Source organism: Cervus elaphus, chromosome 25, assembly GCF_910594005.1.
Source record: "Cervus elaphus chromosome 25, mCerEla1.1, whole genome shotgun sequence".
Lineage (NCBI taxonomy): Eukaryota > Metazoa > Chordata > Mammalia > Artiodactyla > Cervidae > Cervus > Cervus elaphus.
In genome coordinates this window covers 70,921,832-70,945,625 of record NC_057839.1, presented here as the reverse complement: position 1 = coordinate 70,945,625, position 23,794 = coordinate 70,921,832, and the positions used below count along the sequence as shown (strand labels likewise).

The 23,794-nt window shown below is 59.8% G+C and overlaps 1 protein-coding gene across 1 annotated transcript in view; it reads right to left on the bottom strand.

Annotated features, from left to right (window-relative positions):
* Nucleotides 1-728: 728 nt before the first annotated feature.
* Nucleotides 729-23,794, bottom strand: part of LPCAT1 (lysophosphatidylcholine acyltransferase 1) — a 38,796-nt gene continuing 15,730 nt past the window's right edge. Inside the window, exons 2-14 of the mRNA XM_043887300.1 lie at nucleotides 23,537-23,679; nucleotides 19,734-19,948; nucleotides 16,430-16,542; nucleotides 15,127-15,187; nucleotides 14,817-14,875; nucleotides 13,827-13,861; nucleotides 13,004-13,058; nucleotides 11,361-11,443; nucleotides 8,283-8,408; nucleotides 7,582-7,735; nucleotides 7,210-7,308; nucleotides 3,876-4,014; nucleotides 729-2,823 (exon numbers count right to left, since the gene is read on the bottom strand). Of these exons, the coding sequence (XP_043743235.1) occupies nucleotides 2,639-2,823; nucleotides 3,876-4,014; nucleotides 7,210-7,308; nucleotides 7,582-7,735; nucleotides 8,283-8,408; nucleotides 11,361-11,443; nucleotides 13,004-13,058; nucleotides 13,827-13,861; nucleotides 14,817-14,875; nucleotides 15,127-15,187; nucleotides 16,430-16,542; nucleotides 19,734-19,948; nucleotides 23,537-23,679 (1,467 nt within the window). The 3' untranslated portion in view covers nucleotides 729-2,638. The remainder of the gene's footprint in view (nucleotides 2,824-3,875; nucleotides 4,015-7,209; nucleotides 7,309-7,581; nucleotides 7,736-8,282; nucleotides 8,409-11,360; nucleotides 11,444-13,003; nucleotides 13,059-13,826; nucleotides 13,862-14,816; nucleotides 14,876-15,126; nucleotides 15,188-16,429; nucleotides 16,543-19,733; nucleotides 19,949-23,536; nucleotides 23,680-23,794) is intronic.

Genomic DNA, 23,794 nt, shown 5'->3' with positions numbered 1-23,794 from the left:
CCTGTGTGCACACGTGCGTGCACACACATGTACTACATGTGTCTACCTACACATCCGGTCGTTTTACAGCGGGAACTTTATCACCTAGTTTCCCATGTGACAGAGCATCCGATGCTGTCCACTGGCACAAGAAGAACTCCCCTGAATGGAAGTGGAGGCAGTGGGACCCCACTTTCTCAGCAGAAGTGAAGCGTGTGTGGAGGAGGGGTTATAACATCACGGGAGTCACTGCCTCACAGGGAGGTCAGGATGGACACCGTGTGGCCGCAGGGATGGACAGTGCGGTCACCAGGCGCCTGCTGCTCTCGGCAGCACCCCCTGTTCAAGACTCATGACGTTCGGCTTTTGGGGCTGCAGTACCTCAGCTCTTCCATTTCTAAATCCTTTACTGATTCAATGGGCCCGAATTCAAGATCCCTGTCTCTGCTCAACAGCCTGTGAAGAAGGTGTGAGTTTCACAGAGAAAGGATAGAAACTGACACTGCAGGTCTGCAAACAGCCTAGGAGGTTGAGTTCTGGGAAATGTCCGCCGCTGTCCATGTAAGCGCGAAACATCCAGACCCTCCTGTTACCCAGAGAGTGTTTCCTACAGAATTTCAATGACCGTGCTTTCCTAGCCTCCTAGAAAAGCACCAAGAAACCTCAGCCAGACGGTGCTCCTGTGACAGTCTGAGTCACGTCTGCTGTTGTCTTTCTAAAAAAAACCACACACATAAGAAAATACATCCTCAAGCATTTAAGACGTTATGTTTTATTCGTTCTGTTGAAAACCTCTGGTTGTTTTGGAGCTGCCTGCCCCACCCCCCCACCCCCAGCACCCAGCGGGGCCCCTGCAGGCGGTGGGCCCCTCGCAGCTCCTGGTCCCACGCACGGGGCATCCACCCCCAAGCTCTGTACATTCACAGCTCTGAACCCACGACCCTAAGTCACTACGAAAGAGAAAAGAGAATCAGGAGGAACAAACATCCATTCAAGGTCTGTTTATCAGAGATTTTTTCCTGAAAACGCATGGCAGCGTTTCATTCAAAAACCCTTCATGCACAGACGCGGGCTGACGCCCCTGCTCAGAACATCTTGGCTCGTTCACCTCCTTCATAGCTGGGCGTGGGGTTTTGTCTTGTAAAGATGAACCTTCATGCGCTCTATGGTCACGACCTCAGTCCTGTTCGCTGCCAAGGCTGTGCTAGAAGTGTTGTGTCCAGCGGGCCAGTGCTCTGGAATGATGTCAGGTGCCCCCTGCCCAGCGTGGGGCTGGAGGGGCTCTGGAATGAACGGAAGTTACAGGGGGTTTTCTTTCCTGACGCCTGTCCATCTGTCGGTCGACATGCAGGTCTCTGAGCCCCAGGAAGTCAGTAAATATTTGCTCTGCAATTCCAGCCCTGGTGGTCACTTTCCATGGTGATGGCCCCAAGAGAAAATCCAATCGCCTTAGAAATTAAAAAAAAAAAAAAAAAGTCCCAAACAAACCCAGAGGCTGTGCTCCGGGAACACACTCCGTGTGGTTGTCATTGTGCTTTGAGGAGACGTTTCTAATCACGTCCTGAGGAAATGAATCAAGGTGATTTCGTGACCGTGAAGGAGGCCCCTGGAGCCCCTCTCTGAGCCCGGAGCTGCCGCCCCCCACCTCCGGGCACAGAGAGGTACCCCAGCCCCCGGGTCTCCCTGAAACCCACCACCTGCTCCCCACACCTTCCTTCCCTGAGGCTGCTCTGGCTCCTGATGCCCCGGGAAACCTGGGGCAAAAGGTGGGTGCTGGGGGGAGTCAGCGGCTGGTGGAGCCTCCCGGGGATTGCCGGTGCCCTCGGGGTGCCAGCCGGGGAGACAGGAGCCCCCTGCTGGTCTCCACCGAGGCCGGCCTCCCCTCCCCACGCTCAGGGCTCTGGTCGCAGCCTGCAGTCGGTGACGTGGATCCGGTCACCCCAGAACAGAAACCCCAAGCTGGTGTAAGAGCAGCGGGGCTGAAAAGGGCTGATGCTGCAGGAAGGCAGCTCCAGACGGGGTGCCTGTGGCGCCCCAACGCAGGGGCGGGGCAGGGGGGCTGCCTGGATGGGAGGGGCTGGAGAGAAGGTCAACTCAAAGCTCCAAAGAGCCCCGGGATCTATCAAAAAAGGGCCTATAAATAAATATCCTCTGACCCTCAAAGGAAAACGAAGTAGAAAAACGATTCTCTTCTTGTAAAAAAAAAGGCTGAATGTTTCCTGAAGTATCTAAATGAAGTTTACAAAAGACTCATGAGCTCCTGCAAATATAGAAACGTTTAAAAATCGGACGGCGGCCCTGCCCTCCTCCGCAGAGGGCGGCGGAGACTGTTGGAATCGACACGCGGGCGGGAGTGCCGCCTTGAAGTGCCCATGGAGGCCGCCGGCCCGTGCTGCCCGGACAGGACTGGACCGGACTGGAAGGCCCGAGGGAGAGGATGGGGGCAGAACCGGGGCTCGAGGTGAGGACAAAGCAACCGCGGGCCCCCGACTGCTGCCTGGAAGCGGCGCCGGAGCCGCCCCGCGAGCTGCTGTGGCTTTGCTTCCGGCGCTCAAGGTCCGGCCTGGCCCGCCCGAGGGCAGGGCAGGGGCAGCACGCGCGGGAGAGTGAGACCGGCCGGCGGCTGCGCGCAGGCCTGGTCTCCCCAGACCCTGCCTCCCTAGTCCAGCTTCTTGCGAACAGGCTCCGTCCCAACGGCTGAGTTTTCGGGGCTGAAATCGGCGCAGAAGCCGTTGGGGGTGGGAGCCGGGGGCGTCCGGGCGCAGCTCCGAAGGCGCGTCTGCTCGGAGTACAGGTATTCCTCCGCGAAGTTGGGGTTCGCCTCCGCGAACCTCTCGAAGTCGGCTGGAGAGAGACAGGCATCTTGGTTAAGAGCTCGGGGGCGAAGGTCTCGGGCCCGGCGTCTCTCCCGGGCGCCCCCCTCACACCCGGGGGCGTCTTGGGATCTGTGTGCACGGCCCGGAGGCCCCGCGCCTGTTTTCTCTGCGGCGCCCTAGTCCCTGCGGAGACCCTGGCGGCCGCCACAACGCCTCGGCCACGCCCGCTTCGGGGGAACTGAAGGGTCACTTCCGGGGTGTGTCCCGGGTGCGCAGCGTCCTGAGATGGACTCGGCTGTGCCCTGGGGACCCCGGGCGCACCGTCCCCCGAGCCCTCGCGGGGCCTGCGCTGTGTCTCCCGGTGACTCTGGGTCCCAGCTTCGGGGTGGGGCACCCTGGGGGCGCGGCGATGCTCTGAGCCCCAGGTCGGGGCGCCGCAGGCTCCAGGCGGCTGAAGAGAAGCGCCCGTGCTCCCTCGGCCGGTGGGAACAGCCTCCACGGGGTCTGCAATTCGGGGGCTCAGAGCCGCGACAGCCCCCGCTCCCCGCGAGGCGTGGCCCCTTTACCGCAGGCGTGCGCAGCCAAAGCGAGGCCCGGCGGCTCCTCCTGACATTTGGCTGTGATTTAAAAACACAGCCAAACAAGAGGCGCACGATGACCTTTCCTGAGCAAACTCTGCTCTTATCTCAGGGAGATTACCGCTCATCCTCTGATGAGCCCGCCACCCTCGGAGGCTCCTGCTGCCCTTGCAGCCCAGGCCTCGTCCCCGGGTGGGTTCCCGCCTGAGGCGCGCAGCCGTCCCACCGTGTGTGGCAACAGGTGCCAGGGCCAAGCCCCCCGGAGAGGAGGTGCCCTAGGCGTCAGGGCGGAACCCCTCCTGGCCCCAGGGACCTTCTGATCTCCGCCCGGCAGACGCTGGGGAGGGCATCTGCTTCATGGCCAGACGCGGAACGTGCCCGTTAACCGCCCGCGGAGGAGACAGGGAGCCCCGCCCCAGCCCTGCCCGGTCTCGGGGCGGGGCAGGGGAGTGGGGCGCCCCACCTCGCACGGGGGTGTCCTCCCCGGCTCCCGGCCACTCACCAAACGCGATCCTGCCCTTCCGTTCTTGGTCTATTGCCCGGAAGAGGTCGGTCACCGTCAGCTCAGCCACCCCCAAGGCGGTCTTGAGGATGCTGGACAGGGCGTGCTCGTCGACGCTGCCGTCCTGTGACCCGTACATCTGCGGGGCGGGGCAGGCGTCACTCAGCAGCCTCCCCTGCCCCACGGCCCCGGACTGCTCCTGCTCTTGGGCTGGGCCGGACCCCATAGGGTCGGGACCACTGGAGCCCACAGAGTCCGGAAGGTTGGCGCCCAGCTCCACGACCCAACCCTCGGGCCTTCAGTTCCCCGCTCTTATGTCTTAAATCCACCAGACACGGTGCTCCGGGCACTGCAGTGCAATCGCCTGGCATTTGGCCGTTGCCTGCAAGGCGCCCGCTTCAGACGTCCCCCTGGGTGAACACACCACGGCCGTGACACGTGGTCACTGGCAAAACCACAGGGTGAGGAGCTAGGCCGGCCCTCAGACCCCGAGGTCCCTTCCAAGGAGCCCTGGTGACCCACACAGCGGACCACCGCAGTGACCTCCTCTCCCTCCTCTAACTTCCCCCTTCTGCTTTGAATTCACCGCTGAAGAATGAATCCCCAAGCCCCAGGCCCCATCCTTACCCCCCACAAAGGCAGAGCCTGACCCACTCTCTCCCTGTGACCTGGCTATACCCGCGCCATGGGCCCTCCAGGACCTGAGGGTGATGGGCCTGTCCTCTCGAGGTTCCCTGACGGTCATCACTGCGGGCGCCTTGCAACCAGTGAGGCCACACGGGCCGGTGCAGCCATAGCCCCGGTTACACTGGGCTGAGACCCGCCTGCAGCCGCCGACCCTCTGCAGCCGACCTTCCCGACGCCCCTTCCGCCTGGTTCTGGAGGAGGCCCCCTGACCCCCGAGGCTGACCGGGGCTGCCCCCCGTGCCGCCTGTGGGCTCAGCTCCCCACTGTGACCCAGGGGCCCCCAGGCCCAGCTGCTCCTGGACCCCACGACCTCTGGAGCATCCACTCTACCCTCCTGCCTGGAGGCGGGCTCCCTGGGGCAGGATGCCTGCTCCTTGGGTCAGGCAAAGCTCGGGCCCTGCCCGGCGCCCCCAGGGGCTCACTGGCTTTTGTCAGCGAGACGAGCCGGCCACCCACTCACACAGCCTTCCGCAGGTGGGAGGCCCGCTGCCAGGCGCTTCCGTGTTGGAGGGCCGCCTCCACCGCTCCCAGGGCCCAGCCCGCTCTGCCCCTGGCCTAGTCCCCTCGTATCTCGCTCTTTATATGCGTCAAACCAGACCACCTGCAGACAAACCTCTCTGCAGCCTCCAGAGCCCCACAGTCCAGCCCGGCCTGCGGGCGCCTCGCGCCCGCCAGTGCTCAGAGCTGCTGCAGGGGGACCAGCGGGCCTGAGGCCTGAAGCTGTGACGCCGAAGGCGAGGGGACTTCTGTCTCTGCGTCCCGAGATGACCCTGCCGTCTGTCTGAGAAAGGCCAGGAGGCACCGGACTTGTGACGGGAGGACCAGGCCCCGGGCTGCCCCCCTCACCTTCCTGAGCTCGTGGGGTTTGTACCACGACTGTATCTGCAGTTTCACATGATGATGACCGTAAGGAAAGCTGGGCACTGAAGAATTGATGCTTTCGGACAGTGGTGTTGGAGAAGACTCGTGAAGAGTCCCTTGGACTGCAAGGAGATCCAACCAGTCCTTCCTAAAGGAGATCAGTCCTGGGTGTTCATTGGAAGGACTGATGCTGAAGCTGAAACTCCAATATTTGGCCACCTCATGCGAAGAACTGACTCATTTGAAAAGACCCTGATGCTGGGAAAGACTGAAGGCAGGAGGAGAAGGGGCCGACAGAGGATGAGATGGCTGGATGGCATCACTGACTCGACAGACATGGGTTTGAGTAAATTCCGGGAGTTGGTGATGGACAGGGAGGCCTGGTGTGCTGCAATTCACGGGGTCGCAGAGTTGGACACGACTGAGCGACTGAACTGAATCGATGACGGTAGTAGAGAAGGTGGAGACAAGGGACCCAGAAGTACGTTACGCTGCCTGCGAGCACTGGCGCGGGTCTCTGGGAGCCTGAACTCCGCCATAATGCTGGGTCTCAACCATCAGCCCAGGGGGACAGGCACAGGGGTGTCCGTGTCCCCGGGCAGGGCACCTCGCAGACCCTCCTCACCACATCTCGGGGCCGCCTGCCCCGCACCTGCTCACACACGCCCCAATCCTGGGCTGTGGGTGGAGACGGAGGGGGAACCTGTGGGTCGTCGACCTCAGGTGGAGTAGGCCGTCTACACGAGCAGGACACGCGGGCACCCTGTAGGGATGCCAGACACAGGGGCCGCCCGCTTTCTGGGGAGCCTGGGAGGGGCAGTCCCTGCAGGGGAGGCCATTGTGGAGAACCACCGGGACCCTCGGGTCAGCTGCTCAGGCAGCCCTGCCCCCCCGGCCGTGCACCTGGCCCCGGGGTGGACGCCCTAGCAGTTCATGCTTGTGCTCAGCTGCTGTGCTGAAAGCAGGTCGCCCGCCCCCCCACCAGCCGCCATTGTGACGGCAGATTCTACCCAGCCATGTCAGTGAAGGGGCGATGGGCCCCGAGAGGTGCCCGCTGAGGCCAGAGGATGCGGACGGGCTTTCCTGGTCTTGGTCCACCAAGCACTGATGCTGCCCGTCAACTCCTCTGCCGGGACTGGTGGAGCCACCCTGCGCTGTGGGGTCCCTCCCAGCCGTGGGAAAGGCCTGCTGGGGCTGGAAGGCAGAGACGGCGTTCCCCACCAGCGAGGGACAGGGCTCCCCGGACCTACACACAGCAGGTGCCCATGAGTCTCGCTAGTGTGAGATGGAGCCTGTCTCTCGGCGGGCAAGGCCTGCCTCGCTCCATCCTAGCAGACTGACCCCACAAGCGGCCTTCAGGGCTGCTGGCTGGATCCAGGTGGGCCAGGACCCCAGCGTGACCCTTCCCTGCCTCCCAGACTCACTGCCCACCTCGTGAGCAGACTGGCCTGGAGTTACACTGGGGCTGGTGGCTCTTCAGCCCCGAAGCCCTGCTTCCCTCCGGTCAGCAGGCCGACAGGGAGGCTGTCTGGGGAGAGACGGCCCAGCGGTCCTGCTAGGCACCAGCAGGACTCGGGAAGGTGAGCAGGGCTCTCATCTAGGAGGAACCGGGCAGAGGCGCTTCTGGGCCTTTTTACAAGCAATGGCTGGTACACACTCAAGTGAAAAGAGCCAGCGCACGACTAAGTTCTCCAACATCCTAAGGGACTACAAAGTGTCTCACAGGTTGGACGAGCCCATGTCTCCCCGACCCCACATGTTAAGGTTGCAGAATCGCCGCACTTGCCTTGAACGCGAGCTGGATGGTGTCCAGGGTCCGGGCCGGCCGGCAGACGACAGACAGGGCGACCACGTACTCACGTAGGTCCACCTCCCCGCCGCCACCCTGGGGACAGACACCGTTAGCAAGGGCCCCGCCACCTCCCGAGGGCACGCATGCACTCAGGGGTCTTTGAGCGACCTGCTTCAATTCTCCCAACTACAGGCGTGCTTGCCAACAAACACTGACTTAAAAGCCAAATTTCTCTTTGCATTTGACAGCACAGGACAAAACACTCCAAAAGACAGGGTGGCTTGGAAGATGGGCAACAAAGGCTGGTCTCTCGTTTGCTTCCAAAATTGCCCCCAGGGAAAACCAGCTGTCCCCTGCCACCCCTACCTCGTCAAACAGGGAGAACAGGTCCTCCAGCGACTGGGACTCGGGGACCCCCAGCTGGGCTGCAAACTCAGGGAGCGTCACCCTCCTGCCCTGCTTCATTCTGGCGCTTTCTGCATGCCCGTCCAGATCCTGCTCAAGTTTTTCTGGCTTTAGTCTAAAGAAAAAAAATGAGGGGAGGATTGTTTTCAATAAAGTCACAGAATGCTGAAAACGGAAGCTTTATGTCTAAAGACCCAGCAAACCCTGAAGATGATTCATAGACAGAGCAGCAGTCAGTCCTTGGGAAAAGGGGCTCGTCTGGAAGACTGAGGGCCAACTGTGCCCCCGACCCCAAGCTCTGGGACCCCGCGGTGCACGGGCCCACCCTGGGACCGGCCCTCCTAGGATTCGGGGCGGGGCTGGGGGCGGGGAGGCCGTCCATAAAGAGACAGTCAGGCTAGCCATTCAGGGTTTAAGACACTTCTGTGTGGAATGATGCTGGCATTTCAAAAAAGAAAAAATAACCCAAACCTCAGAAAGAGCACCGTTAATCATTTCAACTGGCTTCCGCCCGCGACCTCTGGGTTTGTCATCAGTGCCCGGGTGGGGACCCTGCGGGGCCCACATGAAGCCTGTGCCCTCTGAACGGTCTCCTTCGTCCCAGGTGCCTGAGAGACGGCCGCCTCGACTCAGCGCCCGCCAGCGAGGACCAGGGAACTCACCCCAGACCCCTGAGCAGCCGGGCAAACTCCAGCAGACAGGTGTCAGCGGGGAGACGGAGCTGGCCTTCCGCCAGGGCCAGCTGGCAGTCCTCAAACGTGTAGTCGGTCACGGAGACGCCCAGGGCCCTGTGGGAGAGGAGGGGCTGGGTCAGCTGCCCTCCGGGCAACAGGGGGGCCGTCCCAGGGAGGGAGCGGCCGAAGAGCAGCGTCACACGCAGAGGCCCAGGGTCTCGGCCCCTCTCGCACGCTCAGCTCTGGCGGCGGAGACCCACGCGACAGCGAGGCCTGCCGACTCAGACGTCCTGCTTCCTGCTCCGGGACCCGTGGGCGCGGAGCCCTGGAGCGGTCTGTCCCCAGAATGCGTGCATTTTTAACAAAAGACTGCCCTCCACATGACCCAAGCTGTCTGCACCCTAAGTGGCACTTCTGCTTAGGTTTCCACATTCTGCAGCCTCAGTGAAGCTTTAGTTACACATTAAAAGTAGAAGCTGATAAGAATACAGGTGGTGGTCAGGGTGGAGGGGAGAGTCATGGAGAGAACCAGCTCCCCAAGAACAGGAACGACCCCCTGGGTGAGAAGTGGGGCGCAGGGGTGCTGGAGAAATGGGTGGCTTCCCCAGGCAAAGGCCCTGGTATGTCCGCGCCGCTCAGGGTGTGCCGGCACTCAGCTGCGAGAAAGGAATCGGGGGGCAAAGCCCCGCAGCATCAGAGGGGTGTGAAGGCCGGATGAGGGCACACGCACGTGTGAGGGGACGAGCTGCTCTGGGGGCCCCCCCACCCCCCGGCCTAGGAGGCGGGGCAGGCAGCGCCCCATGAGTCCTCTGGCGTGAGCGCCGGGCCTGGAAGGAGGGCGCGTCCTCCTGAGCGTGAGCCCAGCCGGCTCAGATGGAGGGCCATGCAGAGAACACTGGCAAAATCCCACTTTCCCTGTCCTGGGGCTAAGGACACAGGCGGCCCCGTCCACCCAGTGGCACGTGGCAGACTCCGCTTCCCTCGGCCGTTCCCACCTGGGAGTGATGCGGGGAAAAGCCGCAGGCCTGCTCCCAGCCCCGCCGGAGTGAGGCCCCTCCTGTCGGTCCCCCCAGAAGCCACATCTGGAGGGTCCTAAGCTGGGCCTGGAGGGAGGTCGGAGGCCCTGACCCTCCCCCTGGGCGCCCCTAAGCCTGCAGGATGGGATGAGGTGCCCGCGGAGCCCGCAAACACCCACCACCCCCACGTAGGAGCCTTTAACAGGAGCCACTGGGCGCTGAGTGCTCTGGACGCCGAGGTGTGTAGAGCATATTCGGGGAGCTCCCAGGTAGCCTAGAGGTTAGGACTTGGCACTTTCACTGCAGAGGTCTGGGGTCGATTGCTAGTCAGGGAACCATCCCGAGTGCCAAGCAATGAGCCAAAATACAAAATAACAGCAATGATAGGAAGTACCACACTCGGCACTAAACACAAAGGCTGAATAGCTGACCCCATACGTCAGTGACTTGGGGCCTGGGGCTGCCCAGCCGCGGGTCAGCCTGGTGCCTCAGCAGTTCCGCCCATGAGGGACGGAGCCCGCATCTGGCGCCTTCAGGGACAGGAAGCCGCCCTCGCGATGCAGAGCACCCTGCTCTCCAGGCTGGCACCGCCCTGGGGTCAGAGGGAGGCAGGACCCGGTCATCCCACAGGCTGTCTCAGATTCCATGGAAAGCAGCCTCCTCCTGACGTTTATGGAAAGTGCATTCACAGTAGGAAATTTACCAGGTATCGAGAACGACCCCGCCAACCCTGTCTCTGTAACCGAGGGGGCTTTCGCTCGTCTCGGCGGGACAGTCGGCCCTCCCGATCCAAGGTTCCACATCTGAGGACACAGGGGCAGCATGCGAGGCCATCGCACACGAGGCGCATGAGCCTCCCTGGACTTTGGTCTCTGAGGGCCCTGGACCCAGTCCCTGGCAGGTATGAGGATATGGCTGTGGTTCCTGGTTGCCATGGCAATGACTCTGAAGGCTCCATTCTGCGGCTGCTGAACTCCCCTAAAGAGCACTCAGGTCTGGCCGTGTGGGGACAGGAGCCAGAGCTGCTGCAGGTCCGGAGGGTCCCCTGGCTGCCTGCAAAGCCTGTGGGACCCTGGGTGGGACCCTCACGGTTCTGGAATCCTCCTGCAGCCGTGAGGCGAGACAGGACCCGATGGGTATCTGTCCTTTTCCACTGAGCCAACACGGACCGTATGACAACACAGAAGTTTCCTTAGGGTAGGTACTTAAGATTTTTAATGGCTAATTTACTGAATATAAACTAAAAAAAAAAAAATCACACCCAAACTGTCAGGCCTCTGACTCTGTGGAGAGTATATCTGTCCAGGGGCTGATCAGGGTCCCTCACTGCCCTGACTTCCCAAAAGCTGAGAGTCGAGCGCCTCCTGCTGCCCGGCGGCTCTGTGTCCCAGAGTCAGCGTCGGGGGTCGGGGTGGGGGGCGTGTCCCCCCCAGACTCTGCTCCCAGCGCTGAAGGCTCTGAGGCGTGTGGGCAGGCTGAACGCCTGGGGTCTGGGGTGAGGCTGCCAGGGCCCGAAACCAGCCAGGGGCTGCAGGGAAACTCAGGCGGGCATGCTCCTGGCTGCAGGCACGCCGTCCTCTAAGCGCCACGGGATTAACTGCACAAAACCCGCGCTCTGCGGAGGAAGAACCTCAGGACTGCTCTCCAGGAGGAGGGCAGCCAGGACGTGCCGGCCCAGGCCCTCCCGTGCGCTCGTGACCACGGCCCCGCTGCCCGTCTCCACGCGCACGCACGGACACAGCCCCGCGGGCACTGCTGGCTCACAGCGATGGCTGCAATGCAGAGAATTCGGGGGCAATGACCCATCCTCTGAAGGCTGAACAAGCAGAAACGTCCGCCGACAGGACGGGGAGACAGAGCGTGCGGCCAAGCACACTCTGGCTGACGCTCGGCCAGGCTGGTTCAAACCCATCGCCCGCCCCGGCTGCCGGGTGGTCTCCAGCAAGGCCAGGACGCCGGGGACAAGGTCACCGAGTGATGAGAGCCGGGGAGGCCGCGGGCGCGGGGGCTGCACGGAGCGCCGACCCGGCGGCGCGCGGGGCTCACTCACTCGGCCATCACGCGGCGCACGTTGCTGGCGTACAGGGCGGGGTCCTTCCTCTCCTCCTCCGAGGGCGTGTACACCGGAAGGAACTGCAGGGACAGAGAAGCCGGTCACCGGCACGGCGTGGGCTCCCCGCTCCGCCATCACCACCACAAGGCGACCTCCACCCTGACGGCCGAGCACCTTCCACTGGAATCGTCTGGGCTTGTCACTCCTGCTCAAGCAGGTGCACGTGTGTGCACACACAGACACACCCACACACGTGTGCACACTCCCAAACTGCCTTGCCTCAGCAGGAGCACCACTCCCTCGACACAGGAGTCAGGGCTTGGAGCGGTAACTTCACCCCGGGGCTCAGTCTTTAGATGCAGAAGAATCATACATGTGCTCCCATTTCTCATGGTCTCAGTTTCGTGTTTCATCTGAGAGGCTCTCAGCAGCTTTTGGACAGCTACTGCATGATAAATCGCCCCAGGAACTCGGGTCTCTCTGTGACTGAAGCTCACAGTGTTTTATGTACGTAAGTCCCACGCCTTGGGCCAGGCTCCATCATAGGAAAGGCTCTAGGCTGTCACTGCTACCTTTTTAAAAACTCTGCAAGTTGCAGCAGTTTGACCTCAGCACTGGCATCTTGTAGAGAGACACAGGAAGGAGTTCAGAGCGGCGTCACAAAGCCACACAGTTTCAACTCTTAAAATTAGAAACCAGGCTGAGACAGAGCATCCATCCTCCCCGGAGACTCGGCCCGCCGCTGCCTCCCGGCCACCAGCAGACGAGCCACAGCAAACCTCCTGGGCTGTGGGCCGGCCGCCCCTGGACGTGGGCCATGGCCCTTTCAGCTCAGTTCTTTATTAAGTGGCTTATTTCTGCTGAAGTGGAAAGCCTGGCTGAAGGCCGGGATCATGTGTAAATTCAGCGTTACTCTACAAATGAAAAGCTTTACGCTGTGTAAGACTAGTCTTTCATTTTTCAGATGTAGGAGTAGCAAGTGAATTCCACTTTTAAGAAAACAGACTCTATTCCTCATGATTAAATTTACAGGCTGCATGAATGTGGCATGTTTATCTGAGCAGAGAGCACGGGTACTGGGACTTTGGAGACGGGCTGAAGACTCGTGGGCAGTTTGCCTGGTCTGACCGGGCATTCAACAGAGGGCAAGAGTGTGATAAGTTCAACAGCACGATGCCAGCCACGTCAGCATCAGGTGAAAATGTAAGTCAAGAGAATCATTAACTGCTTGTGTGCAAACTTTATATGCTGTCAAGCTACGCTAACCATAATAAGGGAACAAGGGACTTAGCTTCCTGCGGATATTTAAAATGCTATCTGAATGGATAAAAGGTCATACAAGAGACACAAATTGACTGAACCACTGGGAAGCCCTCTACGAAGCCATGAGAAATGGAGCGTTCAAAGCAAGACAGATAACCCGTAACCTCCTACAGATGCCAGCATCATGTATAATATCACGTCCGTAGAGATCCCGATGTAACATCCTATCTCTATGGACCTCAACCTGGTAACACTGTCTATGGAGACCCTAACATGACATAACGCGACATTGCAATAACATGCACAACACAACACCGTGAAACATCCCGTCAGCACAGACGCGGCCGCGACGCTGTGGACGCCGCATCCGGACAAACCTCAATTTCCATTTGATTGTGAAACTGGCACAGCGTCAGCCACAGGATCTTCAACCTTAAACGTGAACAAATTTACAGCATGGTGAAGTCTCGGTTCCCTGCAGCTCTGATGCCGGGTCTCCACGCCCCGCTCCCCTGCAGAGGGCACCCCTGAGCAGGCTGGTCTCCAGGAGGCGCCGAGCCTTCCTGGGCCTGAATCTCAACGGCGAATGCAGCCCTGAGGACAAGGCTGAGCGCCTCAGAGACGCCCACGCCGGCCTGCCGCAACCCGAGGCCGCGCTCCCTGATTGGCCTCCGGCTCAGGACGCCTCGTCTCCCCGACATCCGGCCCCTCCAGGGCCCCCAGGCCCGAGGTCATGGCACCCCTACCACTGTCCACCTCTTCACGGCCCGCTCCAAGCCCAGCTCGCCAGGAACCTGAAGGACCCCCTTCCCAGACTCTCTCCCAGCTCCCCCCAGCTCCTCACCTCCCACTCCACCCTTCAGCCTTGGCGATGCCACCTCCGCCACTCGGGCAGGCCAGGGGCCCCGGGAGGGCCGCCCCCCCACCCCCCAACACCAGCACACACCGGCGCCCAGGCCCCCGTGCACCCCCTTCCTTTCCGGGGTCAAGCTGTGCGCTCAACCAGCGAGCTGACAGACGCAGGTGGGAAGAGGAATCCATTCCCCTCCCACCGGGGGGAGGACCATCAACTTCAGTCCCAGGATCCCGGGTGTGGGGAAGGCCGCCTCGTGCAGCCAGACTGAACTGCAGGCCGGCGCGGCGACCCCTAAAGCGGCTCGGTGGCGCCTGGAGGGGAGGACAGCGTGGGCTCTGACTTACGCTCCCGGGCCTCGCCATGTCCACGTGATGGTGTCCTGGGGGCAGGAGAGCAGCCGTGAGTCCCGACGGAGCCCCTCATCCCCGCGACCCCCCTCCTCCCAGAGCCGCCCAGCGCCCTGCTTCAAACGAGCCGATGGAACAAACTGGAGAGGGGGAAATCTAGAGCTCTACAGGCCGGTGACAGATCCTCATTCTCAGAAACCGACCAAAGGGCGAGCCTCTTCAGGGCCGTAAGGACAGCTGCACCAGCCCACGTGGCTGCCAGCTCTACTGGCATTCAGACACCGGGTCTGTCTACACCGGCGGGCACGGGGTCAGCGTACACACCTGGGGCCCACGGGCTCGGCTTGGAAGCAGGGGCGCTGAAAGCCTCTGGGGCCCACAGACGTCAGAGGGATCCTGCCACATCTGAACCAGCCCCCCGCCCCCTGCCATGACCTGTCGTGACAAAGCTCCCAAGGGAGCTCGTGTGAGCGAATACACCTTGGGTCCCCCAGGGAGGTTCTCACAGCCAGCACCAGGCAGGCAGGGACCCCAGAGCTGCACACCCCTGCAGAGGCAGGATGCAGCCTGGGGCAGGGCGGATTACAGATGAGGCGGCCGGGGAGAGGCGCCCACGGGCACCGGGGCCTGAGGCCTCGTCCGGGGCTCACCCTGGAAGCCGAGCTGGGCTCTGCCAAGAGCACCGTCAAGAGGGCGCTTGTGTCCCCGGAGGACCGAGAGCGGAGGTGGCTAACCCCGCTCCCTTCTGCTCTCTAGCCTTCGGGACTTAGTTTTAAAATGTCCTGAGTGTGAACTGGGTGGCAGAGATGCTGAGGAGACCTGGTGGGGGGGGTCTCATACCCACGGGTCCGGCTCAAGGACGGGCCAGGACTCTGACCCACAAGAGCAGGGCTTCAGGAGCGAGTGCGGGGGAACGCTCTGGAACACCGGGCCGTTCTCAGGCCCAGGACACTCGCTGGACCTGTGTGCCCAGGAGAATGCACTCACCAGTTTGTTCGGGTACCGCAAAACCACGGGCTGGACGGGAACCCCTGGGATGAACGCACCTGCGGACGGAGAAGGGATACGTCTCATCTCTGTGGCGGCACGTCCCCCGCCCGTACGGCCCGGGAGGGTCTCAGCACAGAGTGGGCTTCTCGGTCAGAGGTCACTGGGGGCCGGCCATGGACACTCAGACCAAACCCCAGGGTCGCAGGAGACAGATATGAGAACACCTCCGGGCTGAGGCACTTTGCTGGGAGTGAGGGCCTTCCCCACCTTCTCGCAGAGAGAGAAAGATAATTAAGGCACTACATACCAGGCTTGAAGGTGATTAAGCACGTCCTATTGGTACAGGTGCCTTCTGGAAAAATCATTATCTTGAAATGAGAGGGAAAAAAAAAAATTTCAGCATCAAAGGGCCGGTTCAGGGGCCAACTTCCCAATCTGCTTCTTCTGGGCCTGAAATAGTTCAGGCACTTCAATCACATTCAGTGGAGAAAGGTAAGAGGCAGACAGAAGCATTCGTGAATTCCCCCTCTGACTGCTGGTTTTACTAAAATCTGGAAGCAACGCAGACACACAAACAGCACGCGTCTCCCAGTGGCAGGACGCACAGTGCCCTCCAGAGCTGCCGCGTGGAACAGACACGGACCAGCCCACGGCACAGGCAGGACAGAGGCGCACGGATGGGAAGCGTGAGGCTGAGGACGGGGCCTCGTGGACCGGGGCCGGGCCAACAACGCAGACACCCTCGGAACCAGCAGCAAAGGTAACGCCTTGTCACCGGAATCTCCCATCTCTCTAACTCGTACTGACTCCCAGCAGGGGGATGGAAGCTAACTTCCCCCACGTGCTGGAAAATACAGCCCATAATGCTGCTTTCAACCCTGGGCCCTGGAGGAAAGACCAGCTCCAGGGGGCTGGTCCAACCCTGGGTCAGGCAGGTGAGCTGAATGGAGGAGGCAGGGTCATGCCATGCTTGGGGGTGGGTGGCAGCCGGGACCCTGGAAGCACAGCCCCCCAGGGGTTGCTCGTCCATGGGCAGGGGGCCACAGCAAGGCTGTCACTGTTTTCTGAGCAGCCAGAACCCAGAGAGTCCTGTGGGGCTCCGGCTTCTTGAGGTCGGCTCAATAGAAAAGAAAAACTACATGTGTACACAGCAGGGGTCACACCGCACCTACGGCTGCCTCTGGCTGAGGATGCTGCCCCACAGCCCAGGCCAGGCTTCCTGGTGCCTCGAGGGAACCAAAGCGTGCCGGGCAAGCTCAGAGCTTTAAGAAGCAAGTGGACGCAGCCCAGTGCCCTACTCAGGCACGAGGCCGCTGACTCCAGAGCCAGGCCAGCCAGCTGTTTCTGACGGAGAACTTAAAAGATGACTTGGGAACTTCAGATGCATGTGAAAATTATTTTCCCCCATTTCTTATTTTTAAAATGCCAGAACCAAAAATACCTGATATACAAGCACATTCTTAGGCTTGCACTTATCAAAAATAATGTGAAACACAATGAACCCAGTCTCCAGGGAAGTCAAGTTCTGGCTCTCAGGTTTCTTTCCCCTCTGACCCCTATGTTCAGGTCTTTCAGAGTAAATCCGTGCAGGACATAGCAAGGCAGCCTACCTGTGGCCACTTCCCGCCGGACTGCGCCCGCCTCCTGATTTCCTCCACCGTCTTCCTGCGGGAGTCCTGGTCTGCCCGGGACACAAACACCGGCCGTATGTACTTTATCATAGCTGAAAGAGAGGGCGGGGCGCTTGTGGGGGGTGGGGTCGGTGGGGGCGGCTCGTGGCATGGTGATCCCCCCGGAGGTTCCCCGCGGGCTTTGCCGGCCACAAGGGAGCAGGGACAGCACTGACTGGGAGCCCCACCACCTGCGGGCCACAGACGACAAGGCGGGAGAGAGACAGACGGTGGGCTGACCCGCTGGACTGGAGAGCCCTCGGTCACCTGCGTCACTGATGGAAGAGCCAGAGAACCCAGGTCCACGGCCGACCTCCCCGGGCCCGCGGTGACCTCCCTGGGCCTATGGGTGATCTCTCTAGACTCACAGCTGACCTCCCTGGACCTGTGGCTGACCTCCCTGGGCCTGTGGTGACCTCTCTGCACCCATATCTGACCTCCCTGGGTCCACAGCTGACCTCTCTGGGCCCATAGGTGACCTCCATGGACCCGTGGCTGACTTCCCTGGGCCTGTGGTGACCTCTCTGCGCCCATAGCTGACCTCCCTGGACCCGTGGCTGACCTCCCTGGGCCTATGGGTGATCTCTCTGGACCCGCAGCTGACCTCCCTGGGCCTGTGGCTGACCTCCCTGGGTCTGCAGCTGACCTCCCTGGGTCTGCAGCTGACCTCTCTGGGCCCATATCTGACCTCCTTAGACCCGTAGCTGACTTCCCTGCGAAACAGGACCTCTGCAGATGTGGCCAAGTCAAGATGAGGTCACACTGCACAGGGTGAGCCCTGCTCAAGGACTGGTGTCCTCGTGAGGAGGACAGATGGCCAGGTGACGACGGAGACAAGGGTGAGGGGACATGGCCACAGCCAGGTTCGCCCAGGAGGGCAAGGACAGTGGACACCGGAGGGGGGCCTGGGATGGGTTCTCCTTTGAGACCAGCCTGCTGAGACCTGGGTTTTGGAGTCTGGCCCCCAGAACGATGAGCGAACACACGTTCCTGTCATTTTAAACCCCAGGCTCCGCGGTGCTTGGTCCCCATTCCAGGACACAGAGACCCTTCTTAGGGGTTCCCTGGGGTCCAGAGGTGAAAGTTCTGTGCTGTCACCGCCGAGGACATGGGCTCAATCCCTGGTCAGGGAGCTAAACCCTGCAAGCGGCGTGGTTAAAAACAAAAGAAACAGACTCCATTCTCAGCCCCCAGCAAGTGTGTGTGTGAGAGTGTGTGTCTGTGTGTGAGTGTGAGAGTGTGTGTGTGTGTGTGACTGTGTGAGAGTGAGTGTGTGTGCGAGAGTGTGTGAGAGTGAGTGTGTGCGAGTGTGTGTGTGCGTGCGCAAATGTGAGTGTGAGAATGTGTGTGTGAGTGTGTGTGTGAGTGTATGAGTGTGTGTGTGTATGTGCGAGTGTGTGTGTGTGTGTGTGTGAGAATGTGTGTGTGACTGTGAGTGTGTGTGTGAGAGTGTATGTGTGTGTGTGTGAGAATGTGTGTGTGACTGTGTGAGTGTGAGAGTTTGTGTGTGAGTGTGTGAGTGTGAGAATGTGTGTGTGAGTGTGTGGGTGTGAGTGTGTGAGAGAGTGTGTGGGGGTGAGAATGTGAGTGTGTGTGTGTGTGTGTGTGAGTGTGAGAATGTGTGTGTGAGTGTGAGAATGTGAGTGTGTGAGAATGTGTGTGTGTGTGACTGTCAGTGTGAGTTTGTGTGTGAGTGTGTGTTTGAGTGTGAGAATGTGTGCATATGAGTGTGTGTGTGTGAGAGAATGTGAGTGTGTGAGAGTGTGTGAGTGTGAATGTGAGTGTGTGAGAGTGTGTGTGTGTGAGAGTGTGTGTTTGTGGGGGCAGGAGTGCACTCAGGACTCCCACGACCAAAGCTGATGGTGACAACCAACACGCTGGTCCTTGAATAAGGATTTAAAGGTGGGAAGTACTTCTCAGGAGAGAAAATCTGACCTGACGGCAAGTGGAGGCCGTGGAAGTCGGTTACCCTCCCGGGCTGGTGAGGCCACAGTGGTCGGTTTCCACCTGCTCTGCCCTAGGGCCACCCCTCATGGGGCCCAAGATGGGCTGTGAGCTTCTTTTCTGAGTATTTTTGCTATTTGTAAACAATAATGTTTCATGACCTTTATTTCCTGGACGTCTTACAAAACTGAAAAGAAAACATTTTTAAAAAGAATAAAATTCTACCTAGTTGGGTCCATGGCACTCAAAAAATCTAAGCGCATCTCAGTGATATTTTGTCACATGTCTTGAAACAGTTTGCTTTTTCATGCAATTGACACTATTTCATCCTTCCTCACTGATTATTCCTGACGCTGCTAAAAAGGGCCATGGGGAGAAAGGGAGGTCTGGTGGAACCACCCAGAAGGATGAGGCAGTGAGCCCACCGACTGGTACAGCCCAGCAGCTACCCCCGGCACGGGCACTGAGCTAGCCCCAGCTTCCAGCGCTTCTGTGAGCCAAGGGCAACACGCTGTGTTAGAGCTTGAAGGAGCGCTTTAACACCTCACAGTTGAGGGTACTTGTGTGCTAATAAAAAATGAAAACCACAGTAATATCAGAAGAAATCGTAACACAGAGGTCAAGGTCAGGGCCTGGCTCACGGGGGTGGGACCTGTGCAGACGTGTCTGCCGTCACGTGACCTGGACCAGCCAGCAGGGCAGGTGTCAGTGCCCCCAGGACGGGGAGGGGGGGCTCAGCACTCCCACCAGGATGGGGGGGCAGTCTCCCAGCAGGATTGAGGGGGTGGGGCTCACTGACTCCCTGCAGGATGGGGGGTCACTCTCCCAGTGGGATGGGGCTCTCTCTCCCAGGAGGATGGGGCTCACTACCCCAGCAAGATTGGGGTCACTACCCCAGCAGGATGGGGGGGTCACTCGCTCCCAGCAGGATGGGGGGGTCACTCTCCCAGTGGGATGGGGCTCTCTCTCCCAGGAGGATGGGGCTCACTACCCCAGCAAGATTGGGGTCACTACCCCAGCAGGATGGGGGGTCACTCGCTCCCAGCAGGATGGGGGGGTCACTCTCCCAGTGGGATGGGGCTCTCTCTCCCAGGAGGATGGGGCTCACTACCCCAGCAGGATGGGGGGTCACTCCCCCAGCAGGATGGGGGTCACTCTCCCAGGAGGATGGGGGCTCACTCCCCCAGCAGGGGGTTCACTCCCCAGCAGGTTGGGGGCTGTCACTCTCTCCAGCAGGATGGGGGTCACTCTCCCAGCAGGATGGGGCTCACTCCCCCAGCGGAATGGGGGGCTCACTCACTTCCCCACATGGGGATGTCTCTGCTCTCAGCCTTCATCACGACGGAAGACATCGTCATGGTGACAGGGATGGCGTCGAAGTAGGAGGAGTGTGGAGCCAGGGCGAGGATGGCGGCCTCGGTGGGCAGTGCCCGCCGCCCCTTCACGGCCACGTGGTGGAAGCCGCCCGCAAACCACATGGTGCGCATGATGGCCCTGAGCAGCACGTCCACGACCCTGCAACAGAAGCGTGGCCGTCGGGGACAGCGCCTTGCCGCCCACACCCCGTCAGGGGCAACGCCGACCCCAGCTGGCGCCAGCACCCCGTTCCTGAGGCAAGGGCACCGTTCACACTGGAGATGCAGAGCCATTCCAGGGAGGGGGCCGGGGGGCAGATCTACAAGGGCAGCGACCCGCCCTCGCCCCCACCGTCCTCCCTTCCTCACATAGGGAGACACCTTAGACTCGGATGTGTGGGGGGAAGAGGAAGGTCCGAGGAGACCCCAGGGCAGGCATCAGAAGAGACCCACACATGTCAGTACATTACGGAGCCAGGGTGCTCTGAAATCGTCCAGAGGACAAGAAAAACAAAGCATGTGTGAAAATCCAATGTCTCCTGCAGAAATGTCAGCTCCTCAGAAAGGCTGGAAAATGGAGAGGGAACCTCCCAGAACATGCCAGAAAAAGCCAGGACAGAACTATAAGACACCAAGAAAACAGCTTCTCAGATTGAAGGCGGGCACAGACTCCCAGCACCACGTCAAGGCGCTGACCAGAATGCACTTTGTTAAAGAAAAAAAAAAAAAGATTCATGCAATCTCCTTTCAAAAGTTTCCAAATTTCCAATAACAGAGACTTCGAAACTTTCCAGAGAGGAACAGGTGGGCTTCTAGCATCTAAGCTGCAGGTAGCAGTGTGTCACGAAAGCACTGAGTCAGTTCTACACCTAACTCAACACCCACCAACACACAGAGCAGAATAAAGACACTTCCAGACACAAACGGAACGAGCTCCTTCCGCGCATCTTCTTTCTGAGATAAGAATCCGATACTCCAGAAAATCTTGGATGAAAAACAAACAAACAAAAAGAAAACAGGCCCAGGGAATGCAGACCACGCCCGAGAGAGCAGCAGAGGGACAGGCACCAGCTGGGGTCAGGGCCCCGGGTCCCGAGGGGACAGCGACCCCCAGGCCGCAGCCTCGGGACCTTGGGGACAGAGAATTTTGAGGCTATACTCAGGGCTCATCATTCTTTTGGTAAAAGGCAACATAAAACTGGAAATTCCATAAAACGGAAAAAGACAATACAGGAAGGAAAGGTCAGACCTCCCACAGCAGGCGGATATGCAGGTGACCTCAAGAAGCCATGTGTGAGGGAAGCCCATGGTGACCCTGACCGCCACCCTTGCCCAGCCGGGGCCCCAGACCTGCTGGCCACCTGGCGCCCCTCAGGGCTGGGTTCTGACCCCAACAGGCCCAGAGCACCCGACTCCTTCCCTGGGCGATGGAGGCCACGGTAGAAGAGCCACACAAGGTAGGTGTGCGTGCTGCTGGGGTACATGCCAGTACACGAACATGTGTATGCACATGCACACACGCATACACACAAACATGCATTTGTACACACTCGTGCACACACACAGGCATACACTCAGAACGATGCTCAGTCTCTGTGGACGTGAACACCCAGACCTCCTGTGAAACCACCCCATGTCTCTGCACGTGGGGCACATCATGGGCCTGTCTCTCTCTCTCTCTCTCTCTCTCACACACACACACACACACACACACACACGATGCTTCTGTGAAGTGGGCTGCTGGAACTAAACTTGGCTGTGGTCCACTTATCACCTGATGAGATCAAGTGCATCACTGCAGACAAGAAAAGCCACAGGGAGTCAGAACAGGGAAATGCAAGGAGCCCCGAGTCACCTATGTGAAAAGACAGACTCGGAGGCCGTGCGAGGTGAGAACAGGAGGGAAAGGAGCCCAGCCCGGGTGGAGGAAGGAAAAAGGGAATAAAGATACTTTTATCAAATCACTCCTTCTGGGTAAAAACTACAAAATCTCTGGTTTCTGTAGGTTTTCAATCCAGAGAAACTGAAATTCTGATTCCTTTTTGGCCTGGATTTATTTTCCTTGACTATACATTTGGTACCAAATTCACCTGGGTTCAATCCCTGGGTTGAGAAGCTCCCCTGGAGAAGGGAAAGGCTACCCACTCCAGTATCCTGGCCTGGAGAATTCCATGGACTGTGTAGTCCATGGGGTCACAAAGAGTCGGACACGACTGAGCGACTTTCACTCCCTACTCCCTCATACTTTAGTTAAAAAAAACTCTCAAGGTAAAGTATGATTTCCAAAGAGATTAGAAAGCCTGGTCCCTTGTCCCCCTCTGGTTCGCTCTCGTTCACCCTCGATCGCTCACTCACGGACCTGCTCATTCATTCTGGAGAGCTCCGTGACACCAGGCAGTCTCCGAGGCCCAGATGTGCTGGGACACACCTGTGGAGCTGGCCACACCTGCCTCCGGTTTCAAGGGAGGAAGAATAACCACGGTTCACTAGAAACTGGGGACGGTCTGCGGACGAGAAATGCCGCGAGGGGGGTGAGGCGTCCCCCAGGCGTGGTGCTCATCCACGGCTCAGAAAACCCTGGACCAGCAACCGGCTTTCTCTGCCCTGCACGTGGTAACTGCTGCTCTGACCGTGGCGCGTGGGCAGCGGAGAACTAAGGCCCAGGAGAGACACCAATTTCGCAGCCTCTTAGGGCATCATCAGACAGCGGGAGAGAGAGGAGGGCCTTGAGCTGGTCTGTAAATCTTAGGGGCGGGGCAGCAGGCACCGGAGGCCGTGTGGGCCCTTGGCCTCGGCCACAGGAGTCCTCGCTGCAGGGCAGCAGCCTGGGCTGGTGCAGAAACGAGTGGGCAGCGCCGCGTCCCAATAAACCTCATTCATAGAGCAGGTGGTGGCACGTTTGGGCTGTGGGCTCGTCTAAACTAGTAACATTTTTATTATTAATTAATGATAAAACTAATAACAAATCTGTTTTGAATAAACCATCCCAGGGCCCTCAGGATGGATCAGAGATATAGACACAGCAGGTTGTGAACACCTTGGTTTCAACAGGAACAGTGTCTTCTAAGACACTGAAAACACCCAGGAAAATCCTTCCACTGGCTTGTTTCCCTTCACTAACAGTGAAGAGTTAGTTAAGGAATAGCTTTTGCATGTGTTCGCTCTGTCCCACTCTTTGTGACCCCAAGGACTGTAGCCCACCAGGCTCCTCTGTCCATGGGATTCCCCAGGCAAGAATACTGGAGTGGGTTGCCACTTCCTCCTCCGGGGATCTTCCCCACCCAGGGATCAAACCTGTGGCTCAGACACTGCAGGCAGGGAACCCCCAGGGAAGCCCAGCAAAGAGAGTTAAGGAACAGCCTTAGGTATTTAACACAAGAAAAGGCTGTGACTTCATTTTGTTTTGCTGGATCCCTGTGGGAGCTTTAGTTAAGCTGCATTTACACGTCCATCTACATGAAGCCGTGGTTTATCACTGTCCATGGTGTAAAAGCAGAGAGCAGACCCGGGCAGCAAGCCCACACGCGGCCTCGAGGGCTGCGGGCAGGAAACACGCGGGAGCCTGTGCTCAGGACACCGCACAGAGGTTAAGCGGCTCGCGGAGTCCTGGAAGGAGCCTCCGAGTAGGAGCGGCAGGGGCGCAGCGGGGGAAGGTGGCCTGTGCCGGGACGGGGAAGAGGACTGAGCCACGGAGAAACGGCTCTGCGACACCCCCACTGCCCTGGAGCCCCCGCAGACTCGGACTCACCTCCGCCACAACACCGGCGGCTGCTCCGGTTCCTGCCCGCCGGGTCCCAGCGAAGACACGAGCGCCAGGGGCCAGGCGAGCAGCATCATGAGGAGGGCGACCAGCAGCCGGACAGGGAAGAGCGTCAGCGTCAAGACGGCGACCTGCGGACAGGGCACGGTCACTGCGGGGCTGCCCCGGGCTCCTCACGCCAGGCCCGCCCTGCCCCAGCCGCCTGCCGAGGGGACGACCTGGAGATGGGCACCCTGCCGACTCCCA